At 37.7% G+C, this 24,739-nt stretch overlaps 1 protein-coding gene across 3 annotated transcripts in view; it reads right to left on the reverse strand.

Moving 5' to 3' along the window:
- NCAPG2 (non-SMC condensin II complex subunit G2) overlaps positions 1-24,457 on the reverse strand; it is a 49,823-nt gene extending 25,366 nt beyond the window's left edge. For 2 of the 3 annotated variants that reach the window (XM_035564324.2, XM_035564323.2), the window contains exons 1-12: positions 23,629-23,896; positions 19,329-19,520; positions 18,189-18,303; positions 17,547-17,704; positions 16,539-16,673; positions 11,727-11,821; positions 10,819-10,888; positions 9,402-9,488; positions 6,062-6,157; positions 2,464-2,589; positions 1,823-2,002; positions 806-958 (exon numbers count right to left, since the gene is read on the reverse strand). In XM_035564324.2, the coding sequence (XP_035420217.1) occupies positions 806-958; positions 1,823-2,002; positions 2,464-2,589; positions 6,062-6,157; positions 9,402-9,488; positions 10,819-10,888; positions 11,727-11,821; positions 16,539-16,673; positions 17,547-17,704; positions 18,189-18,303; positions 19,329-19,520; positions 23,629-23,757 (1,536 nt within the window). In that variant the 5' untranslated portion in view covers positions 23,758-23,896. Of the gene's footprint in view, positions 1-805; positions 959-1,822; positions 2,003-2,463; positions 2,590-6,061; positions 6,158-9,401; positions 9,489-10,818; positions 10,889-11,726; positions 11,822-16,538; positions 16,674-17,546; positions 17,705-18,188; positions 18,304-19,328; positions 19,521-23,628; positions 23,897-24,286 lie in introns of those variants that run through there. The other variant, XM_035564325.2, reaches the window with a different exon arrangement.
- Between the last annotated feature and the right edge of the window lie 282 nt (positions 24,458-24,739).

Genomic DNA, 24,739 nt, shown 5'->3' on the forward strand with positions numbered 1-24,739 from the left:
TAGGTAAATAAAAAGTAAGAAAGCAATTCAGTAAAGGCATTAAACATTTTAGAAGGTGAAAGAGTCCTGACTTGAGCTAAGCAGCTGTGGCTGTTCTGACTGTCCTACCGTGGCATGGCCACGAGAGGGCAGGGAAGACAAACACGCTGAGAAAACGGTACGTGGAATGTTGTGATACCAACAACCACTGAGTAAAAAGTATAGAGAAGTCTGCTGGACCTACTGCAAATAATAATAATCCAGAACAAGTAAAAAAAAATGTTGGAGAGAAGAGAACAAGAGTGTACTTGGCTCAATCAAGAAGCCAACTTTTCCACCATGTCTACAAAAACCTCTGCCACAGCAATATCCAGACACAGCATTATTGCCTATGGTTACCTCATCCTTGAGGAACAACTGTGGAAAGCTTGCAAGTTTGACAGGAGCAGTCACAATTAAAAAAAAAAAAAATCTACATATCATTTTTAAAGGATTCTTCATGGACACCATAATTTCAGTAGAATTCACAAAATCATTAGTAAGAAATACTTCCATACTACTACCTACATTTGGATCAAAGTCTTTAAAATGGATGCTTTAAAAGAGATTAACAGCAACAGAATCCACAAGTCTTAGAAATAAACTATCAGTTACATGCTTAATGATATAAGGAAGGGAAAATCTGAAATTAAGAGTGTTACTACATTAAATATGTATTTTTTTCTTTCAGTGCTAACTGCAGTAGTCTCCAAGGTACAATTATTCTTAAAATAAATACTTTGATTTTATTTCCTGTCTGCTACCTATGAAGCATCACTTATCCTACCTTAGCCGCCTTAGTAGCTTTAATTTTCAGCAGCATATCAACAAAAGCCACTCGCACTTTTTCTGAATTGTCATGAAGGCTGTGTTTAACTGCTGGCAAGAGCTGCTCCAGTAATGGGTGACTTAGTTTGTTGTCCAAAGTTATCGGTAGGCACTGCAAGAAAATAACATTATACAAAATACAAATTTTAAAGAGTAGATTTGCAAAAAAGATGTAAATAAAAATTGTTGAACTGGACCATGACACTTCTAAGGTTAAATTAAATAGGGGCAGATTCTGTGCATGCATATTTTTCCTGTAGCATTCTTTCGCAAAAGTTACTTTAAATTTCCAGTGAACCATGTTCAGTGAACTCATTTCAGGTGAAGCAGCTTCAGATCTATGCTGAGGCCATAGTCTTGCCTTCTAAGGACACAATGTCAAATACTTTCTGTGGCAGCAATAATAGCTCCCTAAACTCTGCTGATTTCAGATTAATAATTAGTCTTTATTTGCTGAGCTCCTTTTGACTCAGCACTTTCTGTTTGTTCAGTATGGACCTGCACTGTAGTGGAACAAGTGTGGATTAACACAAAGATAGCTCCAAATTAAAAATTAATTAACACATGCACAAAATTTTAAGTGGAAATATAACTTAGGGAATTTGTCTAGGGATATGTTAAAACTAGTGATGCAGAAACGTACCAGAACCCGCCTGCATACTAAGCATAACTTCTAATAGCTAAAATGACTAAGTTACCAGGTACAAACAAAGTACAAAGAATATCAGACTAGAAATACAAAGTGATTGGGATTCACAAAGCCAAACAGTCATCATTCTGGAAGACATTTTGTTCGTTCTTATTATGTGACTTACAAAGTGTGCGCAGAATTTGCTTGTACTAGGAACTTTATTGCAACTGTCATTTTGGAGAATAAGTAGCATCCTTGCCTAAAAGTGGCTTATCCTAGAAACTTTTGCTTCAGGTGAAATGTAGAAATGACAATCATGATTTTAAATTTAGAAAAAAGACTTACTTTAAAAACAGAGCATCGAACATCAGCAGATGTTACATCACATGCCAGCTCTACAATTAGTTTTTTTAAAAGATCAGCGAGAATTGTTGGAGGAATCATCTCCCAATATTTGGATGTTATCTGACTAACTCCAAGTATCCCTGTAGAACGGACAACTGGATAAGGATCTTCTAAGAGATTCTATAACAAACACAAGAACAATGTGAGTACATGCATTATTGCAAATCCACTGCTGTATGACAGATTTATTTTTTTTCTGTTGTACTTCATTTCAGAAATAGCTAGCAATACAGTACTAAACTTCCATTGAATCTTTACTAATTAAACATAAAGCTCTCTCCACCAATCCTAGGTTAAGTAAGGATCAAGATCATTGCTCATGCATCTAGTCTTTCAAGAGCATTCTTCATTCACATTATTTATTAAAATAATGCCAAATATTTCCTCTTCAGAGTCAAAATGGATCAATGTTGTCTGTTGTCAACATATTACAGAAAATTAAAATATTAGCCTATTTTTCTTTTTTTTTTTTCTGCATCCCATTATTTCCCTATGAATACTACCCTAAAATTCCATAAGTTTTAACTATATCAATGTTATTTTTAGTTAGTTTTCAGCATTTCAGCTTCATTAAAACTTACAAAAAGTTCTTCAAATTGTTTCTGAATTTCGTTGTCCATCTCTTCAACGTTAAAACTAGGATCACGAACAGGAAAAGCATCAATAAACAAAAATGCTGCATTTGATCGAACTTCTGAGTTTCTAGCCTGTTAGAATGAAGGAAAAAGTATATTTTCAGTAAGTACAGACCTAGTATTGAAAAGCATACCCTTGGAAATACTACTCTCTAAACACTTCTAGCAATCTCATAGCAATCTCATATTTCTAATGGAGTAGGTGGAAGAGATTAGCTTTTAAATATATGGAAGAAGTTATAGTAACATGATTTTTTTTTACACTTGACATTTCTACCCATTCAGTAATTCCCAAGCTAGTAGTACAATAAGCTCTCAAAGCATTATCAACTTTAATGATCCTGAAGAGTCACAGTCTGAGCCCTTCTGCTTTCTGTAATGCTGAATAAATTAAAAGCAGTTGGGATTTCTCTTGGTCACCTGACATACATACTTGGACTTAAAGTTGCTCTTCGGAATACAGGAATCTTGAATTCAAGCACAGCTTTTACTATTAAGCTTACACAGAGAAAGGCAATTTAATTGAAAAGCTCAAGCCTATTTCTTCAAGAAAACAGTATTTAGAAACTAAGTACCTGCAAGCCTGGAGGATAACTTATCCAACATAAACATATTCAGTTCTGCATCTGTGCACGTAAGTAGTAGGACCATGTTTTTTGAGTTGCAGTCAGCTCACCAAAATTCTAAAGCAAGCCTCATAACTCTCAGACGTTTTATCATTTGTAATCATTTTCAGGGTGTTACACTACACATTTTGCTGGCTGTAGAGCCCCAAATGTAAAGAAAAATGAAATAAGTGTATATTTAGACAACCAGTGAAAAATAATTGGCCCTGTGGACTCATAAATGATAGTAAACACAGAGCAGTCAAGGAAATGAAAAAAAGATGAAACTCATGCATCTCAGGAAGAAACCTGAAATATAACCACCAGAGAATATTTTATTTATCAAAGACAGTAGTCTTTGATAAAAGCCTGTGCTCACTTCTCTTGGAAGGAAGAGAGAAGGAAAAATTCTGTTCAGATTTTGTGTCCAATTAAAGAAAAAAAGCATACATAGAGAGAATCTAATGAAACAAGCAAAGTAGGCTTAATCTTTGGAACAAGATAAGAGAGAGTTCAGGGAACATCCTGCTATAATCATTCAATTTTCTTCTTCCCTTGTCATAAGAAATATTCGGACAAAAGGCAGGGATAAGAAAAAAAAGTGTATAACCATGTAATATTTAGAACTAAAGAAACTAATGCCAAGTAAAACCAGGAAGTCACAATTACTTTATTTACAATTTATTTTGTATTTCCTTTCTGAATTGATCCACATTGGGGGTGGAGAGGGAGTTGTCTCATCTCCAGGTAGGAAAAAAAAAAAAGAAAAAAGCCAACAAAAATTTTAAAGGCCAACAAAATTAATAGCAATTCTAAATTTAATACCGTCCAAGTAAGTAAAGCCCATCTATACATTCTTTAGTTAAGGACTTGTGCTTTACTTGATTTTATCATGGATAATATAAACAAGCTAAAAGTGGAAAGATTATAAATCTTAATAAAGTCCTATAAAGTTGCAGAAAATCTTTCAACTGCAAGTTTGTCTACATTGAGGATTTCTGTTGAGGAACAAGTTAGTATGTGAATTAAGGGTGAAATAGCTCTTCTACACTAATATTTCATATGAAAATTAACTTAAACCCTCTTTTTGTACAACATCCTAGATATTGTCTACCATGGCCATTCCAAAAAGTCAGTTTTGATAAACTACATCACACTGAATTCCATTAAGCTCATTTTAATTCTGAACTGGGTACCCACATTTTAAATTCCTTCCTTCAATTAATTGGAATTTATCCCTAATGTCTTTGCATATTCAAGTTTTTAATAGAATAAATGCCTTCAATTTAATAGAGTAAATGCCTGGGTAGAACCTAGGACTATTTTATTTCACAGTCACTCTTCCACTTAAGAGGAGCCTTCGGTTATTCAAATGATTTTTTAAAAAAAATGTTTCTTTACCTCTATGCTCGTACTATTTTGAGGAACTGACAGAATCTTTTTAAGCAGTATTTTAATTTTTTTGTTCAGTTTATTTTCAGAGCTTTCTTGTAAGTTTCATGTGATATTACAAGTCCTGAAATTCACTTCCCATTATTTAAAACACTATTTTTCACCAGTTAAAGTGTAAGATGATAAAAAAAAATTAAAGACACCCCTTTAAAGAAATCACTTTCTTGAACAGCTTGAGTTCCTGGAGGAATGGTTCTTGACTTTTTGAGTTTGCTACGAAATAGCTTAATCACTACTTATCTCACAATAAATATACACTTTTTGGTTAAAGAATAACCAACCACTGCACAACTGTTTCTGCTATCTTTGCACGTAAGGATTACTTTTCATAATAAACATGTGAATACAGATGAAGTTACATAAGGGTTTATATTATAAAAACTTAAGGTTGCATAAAGGCCTATAAATGCATGTAAACAAAAGCCACAAAGCAAGCTCATGCTAAGTATCTGCAAAACAAACAATTAGGAAAAACAGGACTATGTATTACAAACATCCATTCTCAGTTTAAAGACTTAGAGAAGAATACGAGTAGTTTCAACATGAATACTTATTGTTATAACTGAAGTAGCTTTCCTTTTTGCAAGGAAGGAGAGGTAAAGAGGCCCCTTTATGAGTTCTTTCTTTTATATAACCAGTGTTCCAGAACAAGATTTGTTCCTCACTATATTAAATTAGGGGTTTGTACACTGGCTAAAATAGGAGCATCAAACTGGTTATCTAAAATTAAACTGACATTTCAAGCTTGGGAGAGGAATCCACACTACTAGGAACAACTATAAGCTTCCAGGCTAAGTTCTGTATCTTAAAGTACTGGTGTTTCTGAGTCACAGCAATGGTTCTCTAAAAATGGTAAATACTTCAGCAGTACTATGAGAAAAATTAACTATACAAAAGCAAGACAGTGGCCTAACCAAAAATCAACACCCAAATTTTGATGTTCAGTCACATATTTCCTTTCACCTATCACAAATAAGGTATTGAATCATCTGGAATGCACAATCCTTCCTTGTACTGAATCATTACATGATTCATATAATTGCTGTATTCAATTTTTGAAGATCCTCCCTGTACCTTTTTGAAGTCTATGTTCACAATAGTTGGACTATTTTGCTATATTAAAGCAAATTCTCTATGACCTACTTGATATGTCTGTTATCTTCTCAGCTAAAAGTTCTTTACTCCCTATACAGAAGCTGTCAATATAGAACACAACAGGAAAAAAAAAATAACAAAAAATGACAGAAGCAATCAAACTAAAAAAAACTTTGTTCCAGTGATGGAACCATTAGTAATATGAAAATTATGAATATATGTGTATGTATTTTATATATATACATATATAACATATACATATATATATATATATATATATATATATACACACACACACGCACACATGTATATTATTAAAAACAAGACGTGGGAGGGATCCAAAATTTAATAGCTGGAGAAAGATAGCCTTATATTCCGAAAAGGATAATTACCCTCAGTGCTCTCCAAAGGATAGGTTGGTACAATCGATAGAGCATTTCTTCAACTCCTTGACGAACTTTACTTTGTTTATGAAAATAACTCAGCATCTGACAAAAACAAAAAGACCGCAAATATTTTGTACACTGCTATATGCATTCAAGAAAGGGAGTGTGCAGGGGTGGAGTTGCCTCATCCTTTACTTAAGACCAATGAGTTTTCCACGCTAAGGGACATGATATAACTAGACACATTAACTGACACTATATTTTATTAAAGAGTCACAAAAATCATAAAAAAAAAAAATAGATCTAGTAAACACCATTATTTATTCATTATATTCAATAAACTTATATAAAGATCTACACATAAGAATGATAAGCATGGCTAGAGATTTAACTTTGCAGGAGCCACTTTTTTTTTTTTTTAAGTAAAAAACTTGTCATTTGTTTAAACTAATTGGCAGAAATACTTTGCAACAATGTAAATATCAACTACAAATAAATGAACCGATTTCTCTGTTAAGAACAAAGGAATGCTATTTGTTAAATAGAATTATCCAAACAGAAATCTACAGATGTAATACATATGATCACACTGATGAAAATCAAGAAGCACCACCCCTTGTGAGCTGGAACGGTGCTTGGTCACCTCTACTATAGCTCTACTATAAGCCTCTACTATACCTGAACTATGCAGGCAAAGAAGTTAAGTAGAAGACCAGGGCAGAATAAGAGAAAGGACATCGTGTAGCTTGGTATGTTTGTATGATATGCATACACTGGGCGTTTTGAAAAGAAGGCCCCTCCAGTGTCAACCTTGAATAATTCAGGTAATCCCAACTACAGCTAGACTGGGAAGTCTGTGAATCAGATCTACGGAAACAATGCTATAGTGGAAGAACACTTTTTCCTGGCTTTCAGATGAATTTAAATTAAGACATGATGTTATTTATAAGAGGCTATGTGACTGTTATTTGTATTCAAGAAAGTCTAATCTAATCTTGCCAGAATTAATGGCAAATCACTACTGCGTAGCAATAGATTTCATTAGTAGAACAGTGAATGTCAGATATTTGACAAACAGATATAAGTTTTAGAATCAGAAATTTGAATTCATGATGGAGGGTTCTACCTGTTGCCTTCCCCCTTCTTTTTTTGTAAATCTACTGTTCTTTCAATAAAGTAGCCTAAACATTGCTCAAGGGAGTAACTGTTTTTTGTTTGCACTTTTATTTGTTACAGGAACGACTGTACTCTAAAGGATCATTTTAAATTAAATTCTTGCATACTGAAAAAGAATGGGCAGCATTACAAATTTATTCCAAGACTCCTGCCCACCCCCACAATTCAAGAGATTTATTTACATCACCGTCCTCTTTCAAGATCATAAGCTTCTCTGATTTTCAATAAAATGAAATGCCCTGTCAAAATCCTACTCCATCAAAATTCTAAACTTGAACTTTGTAAAACCTGTATGTTTAGTACCATACATTCTTAATATAGCTGTTGACATAACTTTATTTTCATATTCTTGGAAAAATCTGAAACTTATATTAGAAAATGAAAAACTATTTTCAATGCATCAACATTGCACCAGAAGCAATTCTGTGCAGAGCTGTGCAGCCATAAATAAACAGTAGGGGAACAGGACTTTCCCCTTCTCATATGTGGGTTTGGCATTACCACTGAACATTGATAACCTTTTATAAAAGTAGACATTCTGGCTTAAGTTCCTGAAAAATACTCACTGAGCTCCTACTCACCAACAGACTATGAAGTTGCTGAATGCGTACTCATTCTGTGCTGTTTTATATATATATGTATATTTATAATAATCTCTGTTATTTATATATATAACATATATAATGTTACATATACATATAAAATAGTCTCTGTTTTTGCTTGTTGCTGTAATGTTTTAGGTCAAAAGCAAAAAAAAACAGTAATTCTGAGCACTGTATTCCAAGTACTGGCTAATAATAAAAACGTGAATTAAGTTTAAAAAAAAAAAAAAAGCTAGTTCTGTAAATAATATTGAAACAAGAGCATCAACGAGTCAAATTCATGGAAGGGTTAGCCACAGCTTCCTGTGAATGGGAGACCTTCTACAGTCTGTAAAACAGTTTAAAACAGTTGTTGCTCTCAAATTATTAGGCATTTCATTTCCTTGGGGGCAACCAAAACTGGTTACACTTGCTGGACCACGTACTTAGTCCCTTTTCACCTTTTTATACAATGTCACTAGTGGCATATAACGCTAACCAACAGTAGGGGGGAAAAAAAACTGGCACACAGACCCTTATTTTTTCTTGATACAGTGCTACCAAGCACTGGTAACAGATACATTAGTTAACACCTACACTTCTATGCCTTAATGGCTGAACATGTCTTGTACTGATAAAACATAGGATGCTTATACTAGTTTGCTCTATTTACTTGAAATACATTGGGTCAGAGGACAAGGGAACCCACTAGATATGAGACAGGATAAATATACTGGTATATCAAGCTGTTTACTGCACATACTATACACTCTAGCTTCTACATATTTGGGGGAAAGCACGTGAAGTGAGAAGGTATAGACCAGATATGAGTGCCTTGTCTTAAAAAGCTTCTTATTCAACTTTGGCATGGAAATCTGCTGCCAAACTCCTCTTAATGCTGATCATTAATTTGCTGGTGCAAATTCCTCTTAAAATTTGTTCTAATAATCTGTCTTTCAGAATATACTACTTTTCAGATAAGTATTTATGGTGGGTTGACCCCAGTCTCCAGCTAAGCACTACACAACTGCTCACTCACTCCCCTCCTGGTGGAATGAGGAAAAGAACAGAAGCAAGAAAACTGGTGGGTCAAGATAAAGACAGTTTAATAAGGGAATGAAAGAGAGGTTTAAGAAAGAAAAAAAGTGGTGCAAATGCAATCGCTCACTTTCCACTACCAGACCAATGCCCTACCAGTCTCCAAGCAATGGCTGCCTCCTCAAAATCCCCTTTCCCTCATTTTTTATTGCTGAGCACGGCACTACAGGGAATGTAACATCCCTTTGGTCTATTTGGGTCAGCTGTGCCTCCTTCCAACTTCTTGCTCACCCTGAGCCTACTTGCTAAGGAGGCAGCATTGAGGAAAATGATAGCCGGGACACCACACAAGCACTGCTCAGCAACAGCTAAAACACTGTTTTAGTCAACAAACACCAAACCACAGCACCATATGGGCTGCTATGAACAAAATTATTTCCATCCCAGCCAGACCCAGAACAGTATTTCAGTTGGAAATGGAAAATTTCTACTTTATGCTTATAATCTTAGTTTGATGCTACTAGTTCATGTCATGCTTTACAGGATCTTACCTCTCTAACTTTAGAATGAACAGAAGAGCTTCTGGGAAGATGAATTCCATGATGCATGAAATCCTGAATACAATTATGTTCAAGTATCTATAGTAAAAACACATACATGCTACTGTTAACACACAAGAAAACAATAATAAGCACTGGAGTGGAAATTTGACTGGGGCTTTGCTGTGATGCTGTAATTACACTTTTGATCATTCCCATGGAAATCTACAAAAACTTGGTAAATATTTAAGCTATAAAATATGTAGCCCAGCACATACTGAGTGTTTCAGTATCTCAGGTAACTACTGTGTTTACAAAAAAAAAACATGAACGTGCATAGTTGTATAAAGTGCATAGTTGTATTCGTGCATAGTTGTGTTCGATCTGGATAGGCTGGACCGATGGGCTGAGGCCAACTGTATGAAGTTCAACAAGGCCAAGTGCCGGGTCCTGCACCTGGGGCGCAACAACCCCAAGCAGCGCTACAGGCTGGGAGATGAGTGGCTGGAAAGCTGCCTGGCCGAGAAGGACCTGGGAGTACTGGTTGATAGGCAGCTGAATATGAGCCAGCAGTGTGCTCAGGTGGCCAAGAAGGCCAACAGCATCCTGGCTTGTATAAGAAGCAGCGTGGCCAGCAGGTCTAGGGAGGTGATTGTCCCCCTGTACTTGGCTCTGGTGAGGCCGCACCTCGAGTACTGTGTTCAGTTTTGGGCCCCTCGCTACAAGAAGGACATGGAGGTGCTCGAGAGAGTCCAGAGAAGGGCGACGAGGCTGGTGAGGGGTCTGGAGAACAAGTCTTACGAGGAGCGGCTGAGGGAGCTGGGGTTGTTTAGCCTGGAGAAGAGGAGGCTCAGTGGAGACCTCATCGCTCTCTATAGGTACCTTAAAGGAGGCTGTAGAGAGGTGGGGGTTGGTCTATTCTCCCACGTGCCTGGTGGCAGGACGAGGGGGAATGGGCGAAAGTTGCGCCAGGGGAGGTTTAGGTTGGATGTTAGGAAGAACTTCTTTACTGAAAGGGTTGTTAGGCATTGGAATGGACTGCCCAGGGAAGTGGTTGAGTCGCCATCCCTGGAGGTCTTTAAAAGACGTTTACATGTAGTCCTTAGTGATATGGTTTAGTGGAGGTCTTGTTAGTGTTAGGTCAGAGGTTGGACTGGGTGATCTTGGAGGTCTCTTCCAACCTAGACGATTCTGTGATAAAACATTTCAGCAGCAGAATTAAAGGTGCTTAAGTACAACCAAGCCAATCACAGTGGCTAAACATTCACAGCATGACTTCCTTATTCCTTCGCAATGCTGAAGAGGCCATTTCCTTATGGAAAGGATTCCTTGAGGATTGCTTAGGAACCTTTCCTAGGTTGAAAATTCATATAATCTCCCCATGTTAAAATGCAGAGTTATCCAAACAAAATTTCAAGCATAGTAATACCTCTAAAGCTTCTCCTGACACCTTCTTCCATGCTCTGAAGTAAACTTCTGAAATGTATTCCATTAAGGATCTGTATTAACATATGGGAAACACTATCAAACAAGCATGCTATGTACAACTCATAAAAGTAATAGCATGAAGTTTTTGCTTAGTACCATTATTATTCTCAGCTCTGTGAATCAACATTACTTTTAGAGGAAGTAAGTATCTTGAAAGTCTACACTGATAATTACAGAAAAACAAAGTTAATTGTCAATTAATGAACCCAAGCGCTTAAAAAAAATAAATCTCTTACAGTAGGAAAGTCAAAACTTAGCACAGATATTTTAATCTCTTAATGAATGCCTTAACTTGTTTACAAATGCATACACAAATTATTTTAACTGAAAGCATTAGAAAGCCTCTGATTTTAATACAAAGAATAACCTACATAACATTTCTGTGAATAATGAAAGGAAAAAAATCCATGCTTTTCACCCATCAATCAAGTTCTCAGGCTATGATCCTCCAAGTTATTTCTTATTTAGACTGTCTCTCGTTAGAATCTTACCATACTAAATCAGAAGTTGTTAACAGGAAAAATAACAACACCTTACAGAAGCAGGAACAGACCTGCAGTTTTCTAACACCAACTTTGCAAGTAATGCAGCGCATTTTAAGTAAAAATCATTTGCTTTAGCTAATGCTAAAAAAGCACTTTACTACACCTATAATTGTAAATACAGGCATGTACAAAGCAAAAATTAAATGGAGTTGTTGAAACAATATGGTACTTATATTCAGCAGACTCGAAGGTCTCTGGATGCTGATATATTTTTTAATCAGCATACTAGGTTTTTCAGCTTGAGACAAACAAAATTTTAGCCAAGCTCCTAAAGATCATTAAGAACTGTAACTGTGATGCATACCTTGGAAAAAACTGTAATTGGTTTTTAACAGTTCCATGTATCATTTTAATGAAGTTGACATTCCAGCTGAACAAAAAGCTCAAGAATCTTCTTCCCTGTTGGTAGAGGAAAAGGGAGGAAAAACAAAAAAGTAAACAAAGGAATATAAAATGGAAGTCAGACCCTAGAGGAACACCGAGTTTAAGAGCCACTTCAACAGTAAAGATTCTTAATTTTTAAACCTAGTTCAAGTATTGCTGTTACTCCACTGAAGAGAAATGTGAAACAAATACCTATGTGGATTGTGTATCTGCCTGCCTTCTTTTTCAATGTCCAGTCTGTTCTCTGTTCTAGACTGACTTCAGGTAGTATTCTATAATGATAAGGGACTGTGCAGCTCAGGAACCTCACATCAAGGGTCATCAGAGCTCTGTCAAGTGCAGCATCATTTTGGGCTGACACTATAATGCTGGCGAAGGTACAGATAAGATAACATGACAACTCTTCCAGCATTAGATACAGAAATAATTTTGAACAAAAGCACAGAACAGCTGGGCTGCTGAGGAAAATAAATGCTGTGATTAGCAAGGACAATTCCTTTCATATTGTCTTATAGAAGGTAATATTGCCAGCCTCCTGAAGATGCTTTAATTCATAAAAGCAGAAGAAAAGTTTTTTTCTGAATTAGGTTTTCTTTCCTTTTAGCAACTTAGAAGTCATAATGACAACTTTAATAAGCAAGAAAACTTTTTGCAAGAAAAGGGAGTGGAAGGCAGTGGAGAGTAGAAATAAACCCTTGCTCTTCTGGACTCAGCAAGAGCTGCCAATGGAACTAGAACCTCATATAGTATCTGTATAGGCAGCCAAGCTCTGTGTCATCCTAGAATGAAAGTATCCAGCTTCTGAGACTCTGAGAAGTCTGATCATATATAAGAGCAAGTCAGACAATTACAGAGGTCCTTTGTACTTTTCTAGACAAAATAAAGCAGAAAAACTCATAAGACGCAATAATAAAGTTCAAAGACTCTTCCATTCAGAGCATAGCCAACAGGTATGTCAAGACCCATGAGAAAACAGAGGCTCAAACAAGGCTGATAACGCCAGGCACCTACAACATTATCGAGTAGGGACAGAGGGAAGGAAGAATACAGGCAGAAACTTCTTTAGTGGAAATGATGGCTTAAATGCCTGCAGATCAAGAAGTCATGCAGAAGATCATTAAAATGAAGATCTAAAAGGCTAAATACAACGTCGTGATTCTTGTCGACAAGTCTGATAGAATCCTTTCTGTTGTCAAACAAGAGATGCTTCTACCAAGAAAGAAAAACACTGGATAAAAATAAAAAAAAGCCACTCATCTCCAACTTTGGTGGTCTAATACATATATTGGAGTCCCAGTGGTACACTCTCCCATCAACATCCTTGTCAAACTGAAAAGTCAAGGGAGTCTTGACCTACAGCTCCTACCTCAACAAGGCAAAGGTTAGGCCATACTCAAACTCTTCTCATCTTCTGCAGTCTTGGCAGAAAGATAAAGAAAAGGCACAAAGTAGCTTTGAACCCCCTGAAGTGATGAAAGCATCCAAGAGAAATTTGTATTCAGCTCTGTCCAATTCCTTTTTCCTTTGATCTCAACAGATTGACCCTGATCATGAGAACAATAGTGAATGACTCTAATCAAACCTGCCGCTTGTGATCAATGGACCTGAATTGATTATCGCCATCAGCATCCTCGGTATCCTGAGAGGTAAACTGGTGATAGGTGAGTAAGACTGTGAACTTGCCATCTTTGGGGTTAGCCCATCAACACGGTGCAGAGCACCTCATACTGCTGTGCTTGCAGCCATAATACTTTGTGACTTTGGCACTTGCATTTACACACACAAGGTTAGCAAGGAAGACGAGAGAACAGACCTACCTCTAAAACACAGTAATAGATGCTCTGCAGGGCTCTCCAGCTGATTGAAAACCCCACCTGAACAAGAATGGCTTCATAAATTGCACGCAGATAAATTCAGAGGCTCACTCCAGTAACGCAGTCTTATAATAAGCCTGCGAGAAATATTACTTCGTGTTGAATAGCACGGTCATGGAAGGCAGAAAAACTGAACTCCCTGATCTTGCAATGAAGCATAAGTGTGCAATTCTGTATCAGTCTAGTCTGGTCTAAAAGTCAGGATACCATATTCCTGACCCTCCCATTCTCTTCATCCTTGCATACGATAAACCACTCAAAGCAATTTATCTAGCTGACAATCTCCCTAGGAAGAAAACTGACCAGCTACCTCTTTGAATGAACTCATCACATAGCTGCATGAGCATTCATGCTGCAGAGAGGAAAAGAGGAATGCTGGCCCATGGTAACACAGGATCATTGCAACTGGAATTACATCTCATTAAGCTGCGATGGAGTTATACCCTGGATGCACACTCCAGAAAGAACGAGGAATATTTTTTTTTATGAACTGTAGAACAAGCCTGCAAGCAATAAATCTTTAAGAGAATATAAGACCTGATAGACGATTCAGACATCATGCTGATATTAGCTACGGCTATCAGCATTTTAGACACAGACGTTAAGAAAAAGGTACAGCAGAGATGCCGAGGGTGTGTTAGACATGTTGCTACAAGAAACCTATCATTAGCAAAATGACCCAGACAGGGAGACTAGAGAATATGCATGAGCTGGGTTGGCATTGAAACCGTACTCAGGATGCAAGACCCCCAAACAGAAGGATTTGCAACTGAAGCACAGTAGTTTCACAGCACCATGAAAATGGTTTTTGTACTGTGAATTTCAAGACACTAAATCTCCTGTCTGCAGAGCTAGAGAAATCCCAGACAGTCACCGTTCCGAAACTGTACGGGCAGTTCACATATTGTAATTGAGTTGTGGTTGACAAACTGAGACATCTAAATTTGGACGTTTAAGTCTCCAGAATATTAATTGCCTGGAGAGTGATTCAGGTGATCGGTTGTCGAGTAACTGCTTTATGAAGATGAAATGTTCTGTTGACTCCATTGACTGGGGCACTTTGCCGCCGCCTAAACACAAAACAATTTTAAACATTCAGGTGGTTTTCCAGAAAGCAGAGATGTACAACAGATCCTGTATTTTATGTACCAGTCCCACATGGATGTCTGAAAGAACTTAGGTCATTTAATGTAGCATTGGTCATTTACTTATGCTTAAGCAATTAAATCCTTCCCAGGACTTGAAGTGATCTGGCTCCCACATAGATGCCTAAATTGGTTGTAGACACAATTTAACTGAACTCTATCTCAGTCTTCCAGGATAGGTTTTGGTTCCCCTTGTATTTTGGGCTAGGAAGTGGTTTCCTCAAGCACGGAAAGTGACCTGCCAGATAAATAGAGGAGTAAGAATTCATTTCCTACTAAAATAAGACTCCCATTAGACAGATCACTGAAGAAATTGCAAAGGTGAAATAAGTGATGGCAAAATACAGCACTGACTGGAAAAGCTTCCTGAGATGATAAAAAAAAAAATCTTCCCTGAATGTGGCAACACTTAACCACAGCACTAAGGCTGGCTAGATATTTTCCAAATGGAAGATGAGGACAGAAAAAAACAAACAAACACACCTGTCCTGCAGTAGCATTTTCAGAAGATGACATATGCATTCCCCTGCACATGTTTGAACATTAGGTCAGAACATGAAGTCCAGTGGGCAACAAGCCACTAGTGGTGTACCCCAGAGCCTCAGTTGGCCGGATGGTCACACTCAAAGAGTTGAGGTCACCGGCTCAAAGTCCAGGCGGAGATCAGTAACGAGTGGTATCCCTCAGGGGTCTGTATTGGGACTGGCGCTGTTTAACATCTTTGTTGGTGACAGGGACATGGGCACTGAGCACACCCTCAGCAAGTTTGCTGATGATACCAAGTTGCGTGGTGCGGTCGACAAAGAGAGTAGGTTTAGATTAGATATAAAGAAGAAACTCTTTACTCAGAGGCTGGTGAGGTGCAGGCACAGGTTGCCCAGAGAAGCTGTGGATGCCCCATCCCTGGAGGTGTTCAAGGCCAGGCTGGATGGACTTTGAGCAACCTGGTCTGGTGGGAGGTGTCCCTGCCCATGGCAGGGGGGTGGAATTAGATCATCTTTAAGGTCCCTTCCAACCCAAGCCATTCTATGATACTGGACTAACACTGTTTAACATGTTCATTAGTGACACAGAAGTACATGCTCAGCAATTTTGCAGGTAATTCAAAACTGGAAGGAGCAGCTGGTACGCCAGACTGTGTTCCTCTCAGTGGTATTCAGTGACAGGGCAAGATGCAAAAGGCACAAGATGAAATACATGAAATTATTTTAAATAGGTTTTTGTTTGTTTAGCTGTAAGGGTGATCAAATACTGTAACATGTTGCCAGAGAGACTATAAGGTCTCCACCCTTGAAGATGTTCAGAAACGCAACTGGATACAACCCTAAGCAACCTGCTCAAGCTGACTACTTTGAGCAGGATGTTAGACAAGATGATCTCCAGGGGTGCCGTCCAACCTCAAACTCAGTAAATCTGTCATTAATGCTCAGCAACATTACTTAGGAATAATCAGAAGAAAAATTAGGAAGAGCAAATGTTATTTCACCTCCCTCCTGCATTAAACTTTTGAAAAACAAAATAAACCACCCCAAAATCAAAAACCAGAGCATTCCCATTTGGAGACAGAAAAAATAGCAAAAAGTCTGATAACAGCCCCAGCATGGTTGACTGTATGTCAGAACTTATCAGTCAAAAGGCTTAAATGCAAAACTGCTAAAAGTAACCAAAGCCCACTGACAGAAGAAAAGCAGAGCAGGATAAAATTTTGCTTACCTCTTCTTTTTTAATGTGTCTTACACTCATAAAACACTGAAGCAACAAGTCCTTGACTTCATTACTGTCCTCTGAATCATAATCAAAGCATAACAGTGTCTGATGTAGATTCCAGAGACGAATTACATCTGCACCCTGACAGAGAAAAAAAAGCCCATATTACAGTGGCGTAGGTATACCTTTAACATGAAGAATTTTTTTTAAAGAATTCAAAATAATGAATTTGAAATGCACTGTTACAGATAGAAGGTTTCCAGATTGCAAAATTATGAACATGAATTGACTTTCACCGCTATCATTGGGAAAAGATTTCAAAAATGTGTAACTGCAGAAATACTGACTTCCAGCAACTGAAGACATGCTCGAGTACAGAAAGCTGGTATTTCATGCAAAATAGATGCAAACTGCATCATTCCACTTCTAAATCTTTAAACAATGAAAGCAGTTAACAGGGAAAAATAAAAGGAAGGAACAAGTAAGGGAGATATTTATTGGGTTAGTACAAAAGATGTGTCACATTGCTTTAAGTAACTAATACATGAAAAAAAAAAAATCAGTCCATCAATTGAGAAATAAGCTAGAAAAAATATTTGTAGAGAGATAAAGAGTAACAGAAAATGAAGCTTCCCACTTAAGAAGTCTCTTATGAGTCACGGAGGGTACCACGTAAAACCTGAATTAAAAAAGAGCCAATTGCCACTCGAACCTTTGTCACTGGACTTTACAAATTAGTGAAGAAAAAAAATGGTTGTAAAACAAACTGTTTTCTTGTGAAACTGATGCCAAAAAAATCTTTAAAGTTCATTCCAGGGAAGGCAACATTTTAGTATGTGGTTTATGCAAGCAACCCCAAAAAGACAATTTGTGACAAATATGGTATCACAGGTTTCATTCACTGAGAAGCACTAAGACATGGAAAACAAATTAACTTGAAAAAAAGTGTATTTTGGAGAGAATCTTTCTTGGAATATTCACTAATAATTTAAAGTTCAATATAGCTTCACATACCGTAGCAGCTTTACTCAGGCTTTTTCTTAGCAATATAATAAACACAGTTTTCCCTAGCTGCTCCTTCCCTTCCAGTTCTTTCTCCCACCACATTTCACACATACGTTGGATGGCGCCCTGTAGGCTTTTTTCAGATTCAGGTAATGCAGGAAGAATACCTACAACAGGAATAAAGTAATTATTTATTGCACTGAATGATATTATTCATTTAAAACGCTAGTCTCTTAGTACCCTAAGCATATCTCACAATATATACCAGCTGTTGTCACAGTTACACGTCTTAACGGCCTATTCTTACTGTAGGTATTTAGGCGGCTTGGTTAATTTTAAGGTTTTGGCCAAGTTCTTGGATCAGTAACAGTGGAATCTTGTTTTGCCTTCAAAATGCTATAAGCCACAGAATAAGTAAAGTTGGGTGAACAGATGGGGGGAAAGAAAACTATTTAAGTTTCAAGTTTTAGGTTGTGTAACTGATTTTTAATGCTCCCTTAAGTTTGTTTCATAAATTAGAACTTACATCAGTAGCAACTTTGTCCTTGAATTTTTTTTTTCCAAAGACCTCTCAGGTCAAACAAAAAGCCTAGAACACCCATCTGCTAAAAGCCAGTATAACGATGTACGGTATAACAGACAAGTACGCACCATTCAGTATGAAAGCACATTCTAGAAGAACTTTGTAGTTTACAGTTTCATCCACTGTGGGTATGGAAGCAGTAACGACAGCTGTCACTCCTTGGATCACAGCTACAGTTTGTTTCTGAAAGAAAGCAATGTCGAGGAAACAATTCTGCAGTTTATTTATATTCAGAAGAAAATTATGACAAGAAATCAACCTTAGCAACAGAGAGCAAAGCTGAATTGCTATTAAGTTTCCGTTTTGAACAAAGAGTATACTGGCACCTGAAGTCTATCAAGAACAGGCGAAAGCATAGTTTTTAAAGTACATCCTTTACAAAAAATTTGAGAAAAGCTCTCAGGTCCAGCTAGTAGATAACTTGCTGATTGTACGCATGTATCCACTCTTCCATTAAAAAAAAAAAAAACTTCATCTGCAACAAAACAACTCAGACAGACACCCATTCCAGAGCTAGAAAGGGTCTTGTGTAAATGCAAGATCTCCTGACTGATTTGACCAGTGACTTTAGATCCAGGTAAATGTGTCTACTTGTATGTGAAGTCCCTGCACATATGATGATTTCCTACAAGCCTCTAGGTCTCCCAGGTGATTTCCACGCTGAACTTTTTTTTTTCCTCCAAAATTAAATAAACCTTTCCCTCCAGTATTCTAGAGAGTTCATGAACTGCAGTGCAGAAGCAGTAAATGAGGGTCAGAGTTAGGATAATTTTGTATAAACCAAATATAATCTGGGGGAGGAGCACTGAAATCTAGATTTCACAGTCTTAATTCAATAAATTGACATACTAAAACAGGTATGGATTTTTTATAGTATATGCCAGATATTTAAGGCACATCTGAGATCAGCGTTTGTTTACTGAAATAAAACATACAAAACAACCACTGAAGTTTTGACCAAACCAAGTCCCATCTTTGATAATCAAAATCATCAGCAGATATAATCTTTTATAGTGTAGTCCAATCATAACTTCAGCTTAATCCAAGCACGGTAATTAAAAGGTCAGTTATGAACGTGGCAGGGAGATGTCTGGAACTGACCTTGTTTGATAACCCTTCCATGTTTAGAGATGCTATGAAAATATTCCATTTTATTTCCCAAGTGAATATGAAATAGTTATCATATTGCTATTTGACAGTATTGTTACCATTTCTGGAACTATGTCAACGTCCATGCAATCATTATTTTCATCATCTTCAATCATCTGCCATGTTTCCACAGGTTTCTCCACCAAGGTCTCCTTCAACAGGTGTGTCAGCTTCTCCCATAGTATTTCTTTTTGTTTTCTTGGCAATTCCTGAAGTAGTTCATTCAAGTCGAAAGGATCAAATGTATTTTTCTGTGAAGCAGTCGGAAGATATTAACAGTTTTGAGGCTTATTTTTCATTATTTCATTTCCTAAAATTAACACCTTTCTTGACATAAAGGATTACTTTCCATTCCTTTGCAGTTACAGAGACAAAAAGCCTTCCATAAGATTTATTTCTTTAAAAATAGCACATGAAATTCCTGCTGCTTAACTTTATCATGATACAAGGGTGGCTTTCTAAAGACTTCAGTCTTTAGCTCTTCATAGCAACATTACTAAGCATAAATCATCTCTCTGCAACATCAAATTCTGTCTCTCGTGTTCCAAACACTTCTTTCCTAATGAAGACAATTCCACATCCTTAGCTAAGAAGCTAACAGTGACATAAAATTACATTCACCGATCATATCTCTGCTATCTTAAATATAGACCGATGACAGCTGTTGAAAGCAAAACCTCATGCAAGGACTTGAAACGTAAGAGTCAGGAGGACAGCACTACAGATGTTGGAGCACAAACTGCATAAAGCAGCGCTGTGTATACTTCACTATTTTAAAGGCCCTCTATCGAAAGTAACTCCTGAGCACATCAACCCCAGGCTTCCTGGGCTCTTAAGCTCTTCTGACCGGAAAGCCATGACTAGTCTCAATAAGAGACCAGTTTGGAATTTGGTCAGTTGAGTCAGTGGTCACCATATCAAACCCTCGTCTTTAGCCTTGTGGATCCAGACGGAGGAGGGAAGGGATTTTTGCTGAGATACAGGACTCTTTGGACAGAGCCCCCCCCATCACATGTATAATTTCTGCCAACATCTTCAAATACAATTTCAGTTGTAACTCTATGTATAGGCAATCCTCCTCAAATGGTCATACATGAATGAAACTAGAGTTCCAAGAAGAAAGGTAGCACAATCTCCTAATGTTACCATCTTTGACTCATTTAATTACTTAAAGGATGAATTACATGGAATATCCATTTTAACAGGAGACTGGTCTGGATGATTTTGAAGGAACTTACTAGAAAAATTTACCTTAGAGATGCAAAGAGTCTGTTACCATGAAGAAAGGGTGGGCAGCCTGCTAGGAAAGGGAACACACAGAAAAGGAAAGAAGGAAAAACAGACTAGAAAAATAAACAGACACAGCCAAAAGGAAGTACTGGTAATTTTTGAAATGTAATTTGCAACACTGAAGTGAAGGTTTATAGGATTAAGAATGCTTTGGAGAAAAGAGGCAAAACGTCCATGATCCAGTAATAAAAATATTTTTAGTTTGCAGATGCATTAAAAAACAAGATTCAGAAAGAAAAGTGTTGAAGGTAAAAAGAAAAATAGGAAATAATGAAAGAAGCAGCAGTAAGTGTTAGAAGGTTCCCAGAAGGCCATGAGAAGAAAGATCCTTTTACATATTCATAGCAGAATTTCTATTCTATTCTACAGTTGGAAACAAATACAATAAACCAAAGGCTGCACAGGGAGTTCTTCAGCCCTCCACTTCAAACAAACCCAGAAGACAGGATATTAAGATTGTAGAGTTTTGAACAAAAAGAACAGATCCATAATAAGACTAGAGCTTTCTGATCTTTCTCTGGGATGATATGATAGAATTATTACAAAACCTTTGAGGGAAAAGGATGCCATTGTTTGCTAGTCATATCTGATTCATGCTCTCCTCTCTTAGAAATACTGTGCTTTCTTGAATTGGAACAGGACTTAGTGGAGAAATTTAACAGCGCCTGATAACGACTTTGATAAATAGCACCATAATATAGAATAGCAATCTTCTAAAAACAAAGGTGTGAAAAGTTCAAAGCAAATCACAAAGGAAAAGTATCAAAACCCTGGAATTTTAAAAGCTTCGAATGAAACAAAGCAATGAGAAGATGGAAATGGAAAATTAAAGCAGGAGAGGGGAGAAATGAGAGACATTTAAAGTAGTAGCAACACTAAGAACAGAACGTTTAAAAAAAAATTTTAAAAAGTAAATTCTGAGGCTATAGCACTAAATAGGTAGAAAAAGCAGAGGATAAATATAACATGAAAACTATGGAAAGCAGTGAGGCTCTAACTAGTCTTTCCCCTTCATGCCATACACATACACTTCTAAAGGACAGAATACACTACCATAGCCTCCTCCAGCAAATCAGTCAAGAATTATTTAAGGAAGATCCTAAAGTGAGGGTCCTCATCCTAAGATAAGATGTGGTTAAACACACACCCTTCGTCAAAAAAGGTTTGGAAGGAAAATGAGCAGTGTAACTCAAATCTCTTTAACAATCAGAAAGTAATCTGGAAAGTCAAATTTCCTTACGCTGTGAAATCATAAGACAATTTTAACCAATATACTCATTACAGCTGCTGATAAACAGTTTCCAGAAATATTGGCAAGAGTTAGGCTGATGGGAGTGGAACTGTAGTCTAGAAACAAAAAGGATACAGACTAGTAAGTTGTGGTGAATGGACAAGCCAACCAGTTACTTCTGTAAAATAATAAAGGGTAGGCTCTCCTTTGGTAAAGGCATTAAGTTTCATAAGCAATAAAGACACATGGCTGAAATCTCTTGCAAGATAACGCTTATACATTGGTGATAAAAAACATTTTGATGATAAAACAAAATTTTAAAACTAAAAAGATGAAGACACATTAAGATAGATCAGTGGGTGAGATGAAGATGACAGAAACAAGATGACCAAAGTCAATAAAAACAAAATCTTGGAAGTACTGTGTGTTATCCTAAATGGAACAGTTTCTTATTAAAGTGTTTAGATTTGGAAAAAATGGGAAGGAGATTTCAAACAATGGCAATCTGTTAATAATGCTGTCATCTATAATTACACACAGGAGTGCAAATGAAAAATCAGCAAATTAGTTAGAAAAAGAGGTTCAGTGATGTTTGGGAGACATACAAGCCTAGGCTTATTACATGGTACATGACCTCTACTGTAGAAATGAGAGATTTAATATCTAGGCTATATTAGCATATTCATTTGCATCTCTGTGGACACAGGGGTCAACTTATCAACTTACTCTATCCTGACACAGGTAACATTAAGAAAATACTGATTAGATTAGCGAAAACCCAAATCAAGTGACGTCAGTTGAAACTGAATACTCTTACCAATAAAATAACACACAGATCTTTTTAAACATCTAAATTAAGATGATAAAAGGTAGGTAGATAGGTGCTGACGCTGGGAAAATGAGGACAAGAGAAACAGAATAAGAAAAAGATTCCCAACTTAAAAAAAAAAAAAAATGGTCATTATCTGACAAGGTCCTTGAAGGCGTGAAACTAAAACTAATTCTTAAAAACAAAAACATCCCACACCTCTAGCTTTCGATATAGCAAAGCAGAACTAACCTGAAGATCCCCTCTTTGTAACATATGGTTTATAATATAAGAATAGAGAGGCTGCTACAGAGAAAGCTCAAGAAACTAACCTGACAATACCATTTACTAAGGCTAGCAAAAGATGATTAGGAGAAATAGGTTATGTCTTAACAGCAGATCGAAGCTTAGCAGCAAACACCACAATGCAATTTTCTTAAGGAAATAGCATATACAAGAAGCGACACTGAACTTTTAATTCGTAAATTCCAGTGTATTTGTTTTTACTTCCTCATGCTTCTCTCCACGCTGCACTTAGAGCCAGCAATTGCTCACATCTCTAAGATGTTCAGTGGTAGAAAGAAGTACCAAGTACAATTACACATGGACTCAAGAACGTGTGTACAACCTAAATTATCAAATGAATGATTAAGCGCTGGTGAAGCATACCTCTTCTGTGTTTGTGTATGAGCTCATATTACTTACACAGCAAGACAATGACACTTTCATAGATTAACTTTTTTTTTTTTTTTGTATTACCATAGTATAAATCATTATCTTAAAAATGCAAACTGCACATGGAACAAGCAACTGTTAGGAATATCAGCTGGGCTGTGACACAGCGAAATTTCAGGTTCCACACCTTTATATGTTCCATCAAGTGCCATAGGAAGTTCTTTCCTATGACAATTATTCTTGCACATTTGCAGATACCAGAAAAACAGTTTCTGTTGCTATGCCACAAAAATCTGAGCACTGACAGCAGACCTTAGATCTCATTAGTCATGTATGTGTACCATGGCTTACTTACAGGAATCTGAGTAAAACGCAAGAAGTCTTCAATCGACTCTTTAGACACAACTTGCAAAAATGCTTCACGTTTCATTGTGGTCTTGTTTCCCCTTGTTTTATAAGAAAAAAAAAAAAGAAAAAGAAACATATATGAAGTTAGAGAAAAGCACTGTGTCTCAAAACATAATCATTTATGGTCTCAGTGAATAGTATATAAGCATATATTTATATACGGCTTTATCTACGTGGTTATGAAAAAAACATGTCCCCACAGCTCATTGCAGTTACTGGAATCAATATTTAGATTTGTAACTGTACTAGGCTGCCCTACTTGTACGTATTAACTCACTTTTTATTAATTAAGAAAGCGTGAAAAGCAGACTTAGAAGAATGTTTTGGTTGATACTTCCACTTTTTAACAAGGACGGCGTTCCCAGCACGAGCCTTGCTGAACAGGGCATCTACCTGGCCGTCCTTCCAGCCGGCAACATTCATCCGCCTGAAAAGCTCTGACGGGCCCCAAAACACCACAACTTTCTCCCCTTTCCCCGTCAAGCGACGACCCCGGGAGACGGGCCGGCACCAGGAGCTTAACCTCCTCACCACAGCGCTCCCTCCACCCCGCCCGTGCTCCCCCCACTCCTGCCGGCCGGGTGAGTGCCCCGCTTCCCCCTTACCGGTACCCCTGTCCCACGCAGGGCAGGTCGGGGGGCCGGAGCGGCAGGGGACAGGGGGACAGGGGACGGGGGCACCGGGCACGGCCCCACACACGCTGAGGCGACGCCGGGCCGGGCCCCGCCGCGCGCGCTCCGCTGCCGGGTTCGAATCGTCCCGCGGCGGCCGTTGGGCGCGGGCGGGCGGCGCCGAGCTCACGTCTCGCGAGAGCCGCGCTCCTTCCTTCCCCCCCCCACGGTCACCTCAGGGCGGGCACGGTGCTGGGCGGACAGGCCCGCTGCTATGGCGGGCAGCGGGTCAGCGTTATTGAAGAAGCGGGGTTTGGTTCTCCCGCCCTGGTGCGGGGTTGTGTGTGGGATCCACGAGATTAAAGCAAAAAGACAAACGAAACATGCGTGTTCGCTTTCTTTCTCGTGCCTGGGTGGGGTTTTGGGGGGTGTGGGGTGCAGGAGGCT

This window comes from Cygnus atratus, chromosome 2, assembly GCF_013377495.2.
Source record: "Cygnus atratus isolate AKBS03 ecotype Queensland, Australia chromosome 2, CAtr_DNAZoo_HiC_assembly, whole genome shotgun sequence".
Lineage (NCBI taxonomy): Eukaryota > Metazoa > Chordata > Aves > Anseriformes > Anatidae > Cygnus > Cygnus atratus.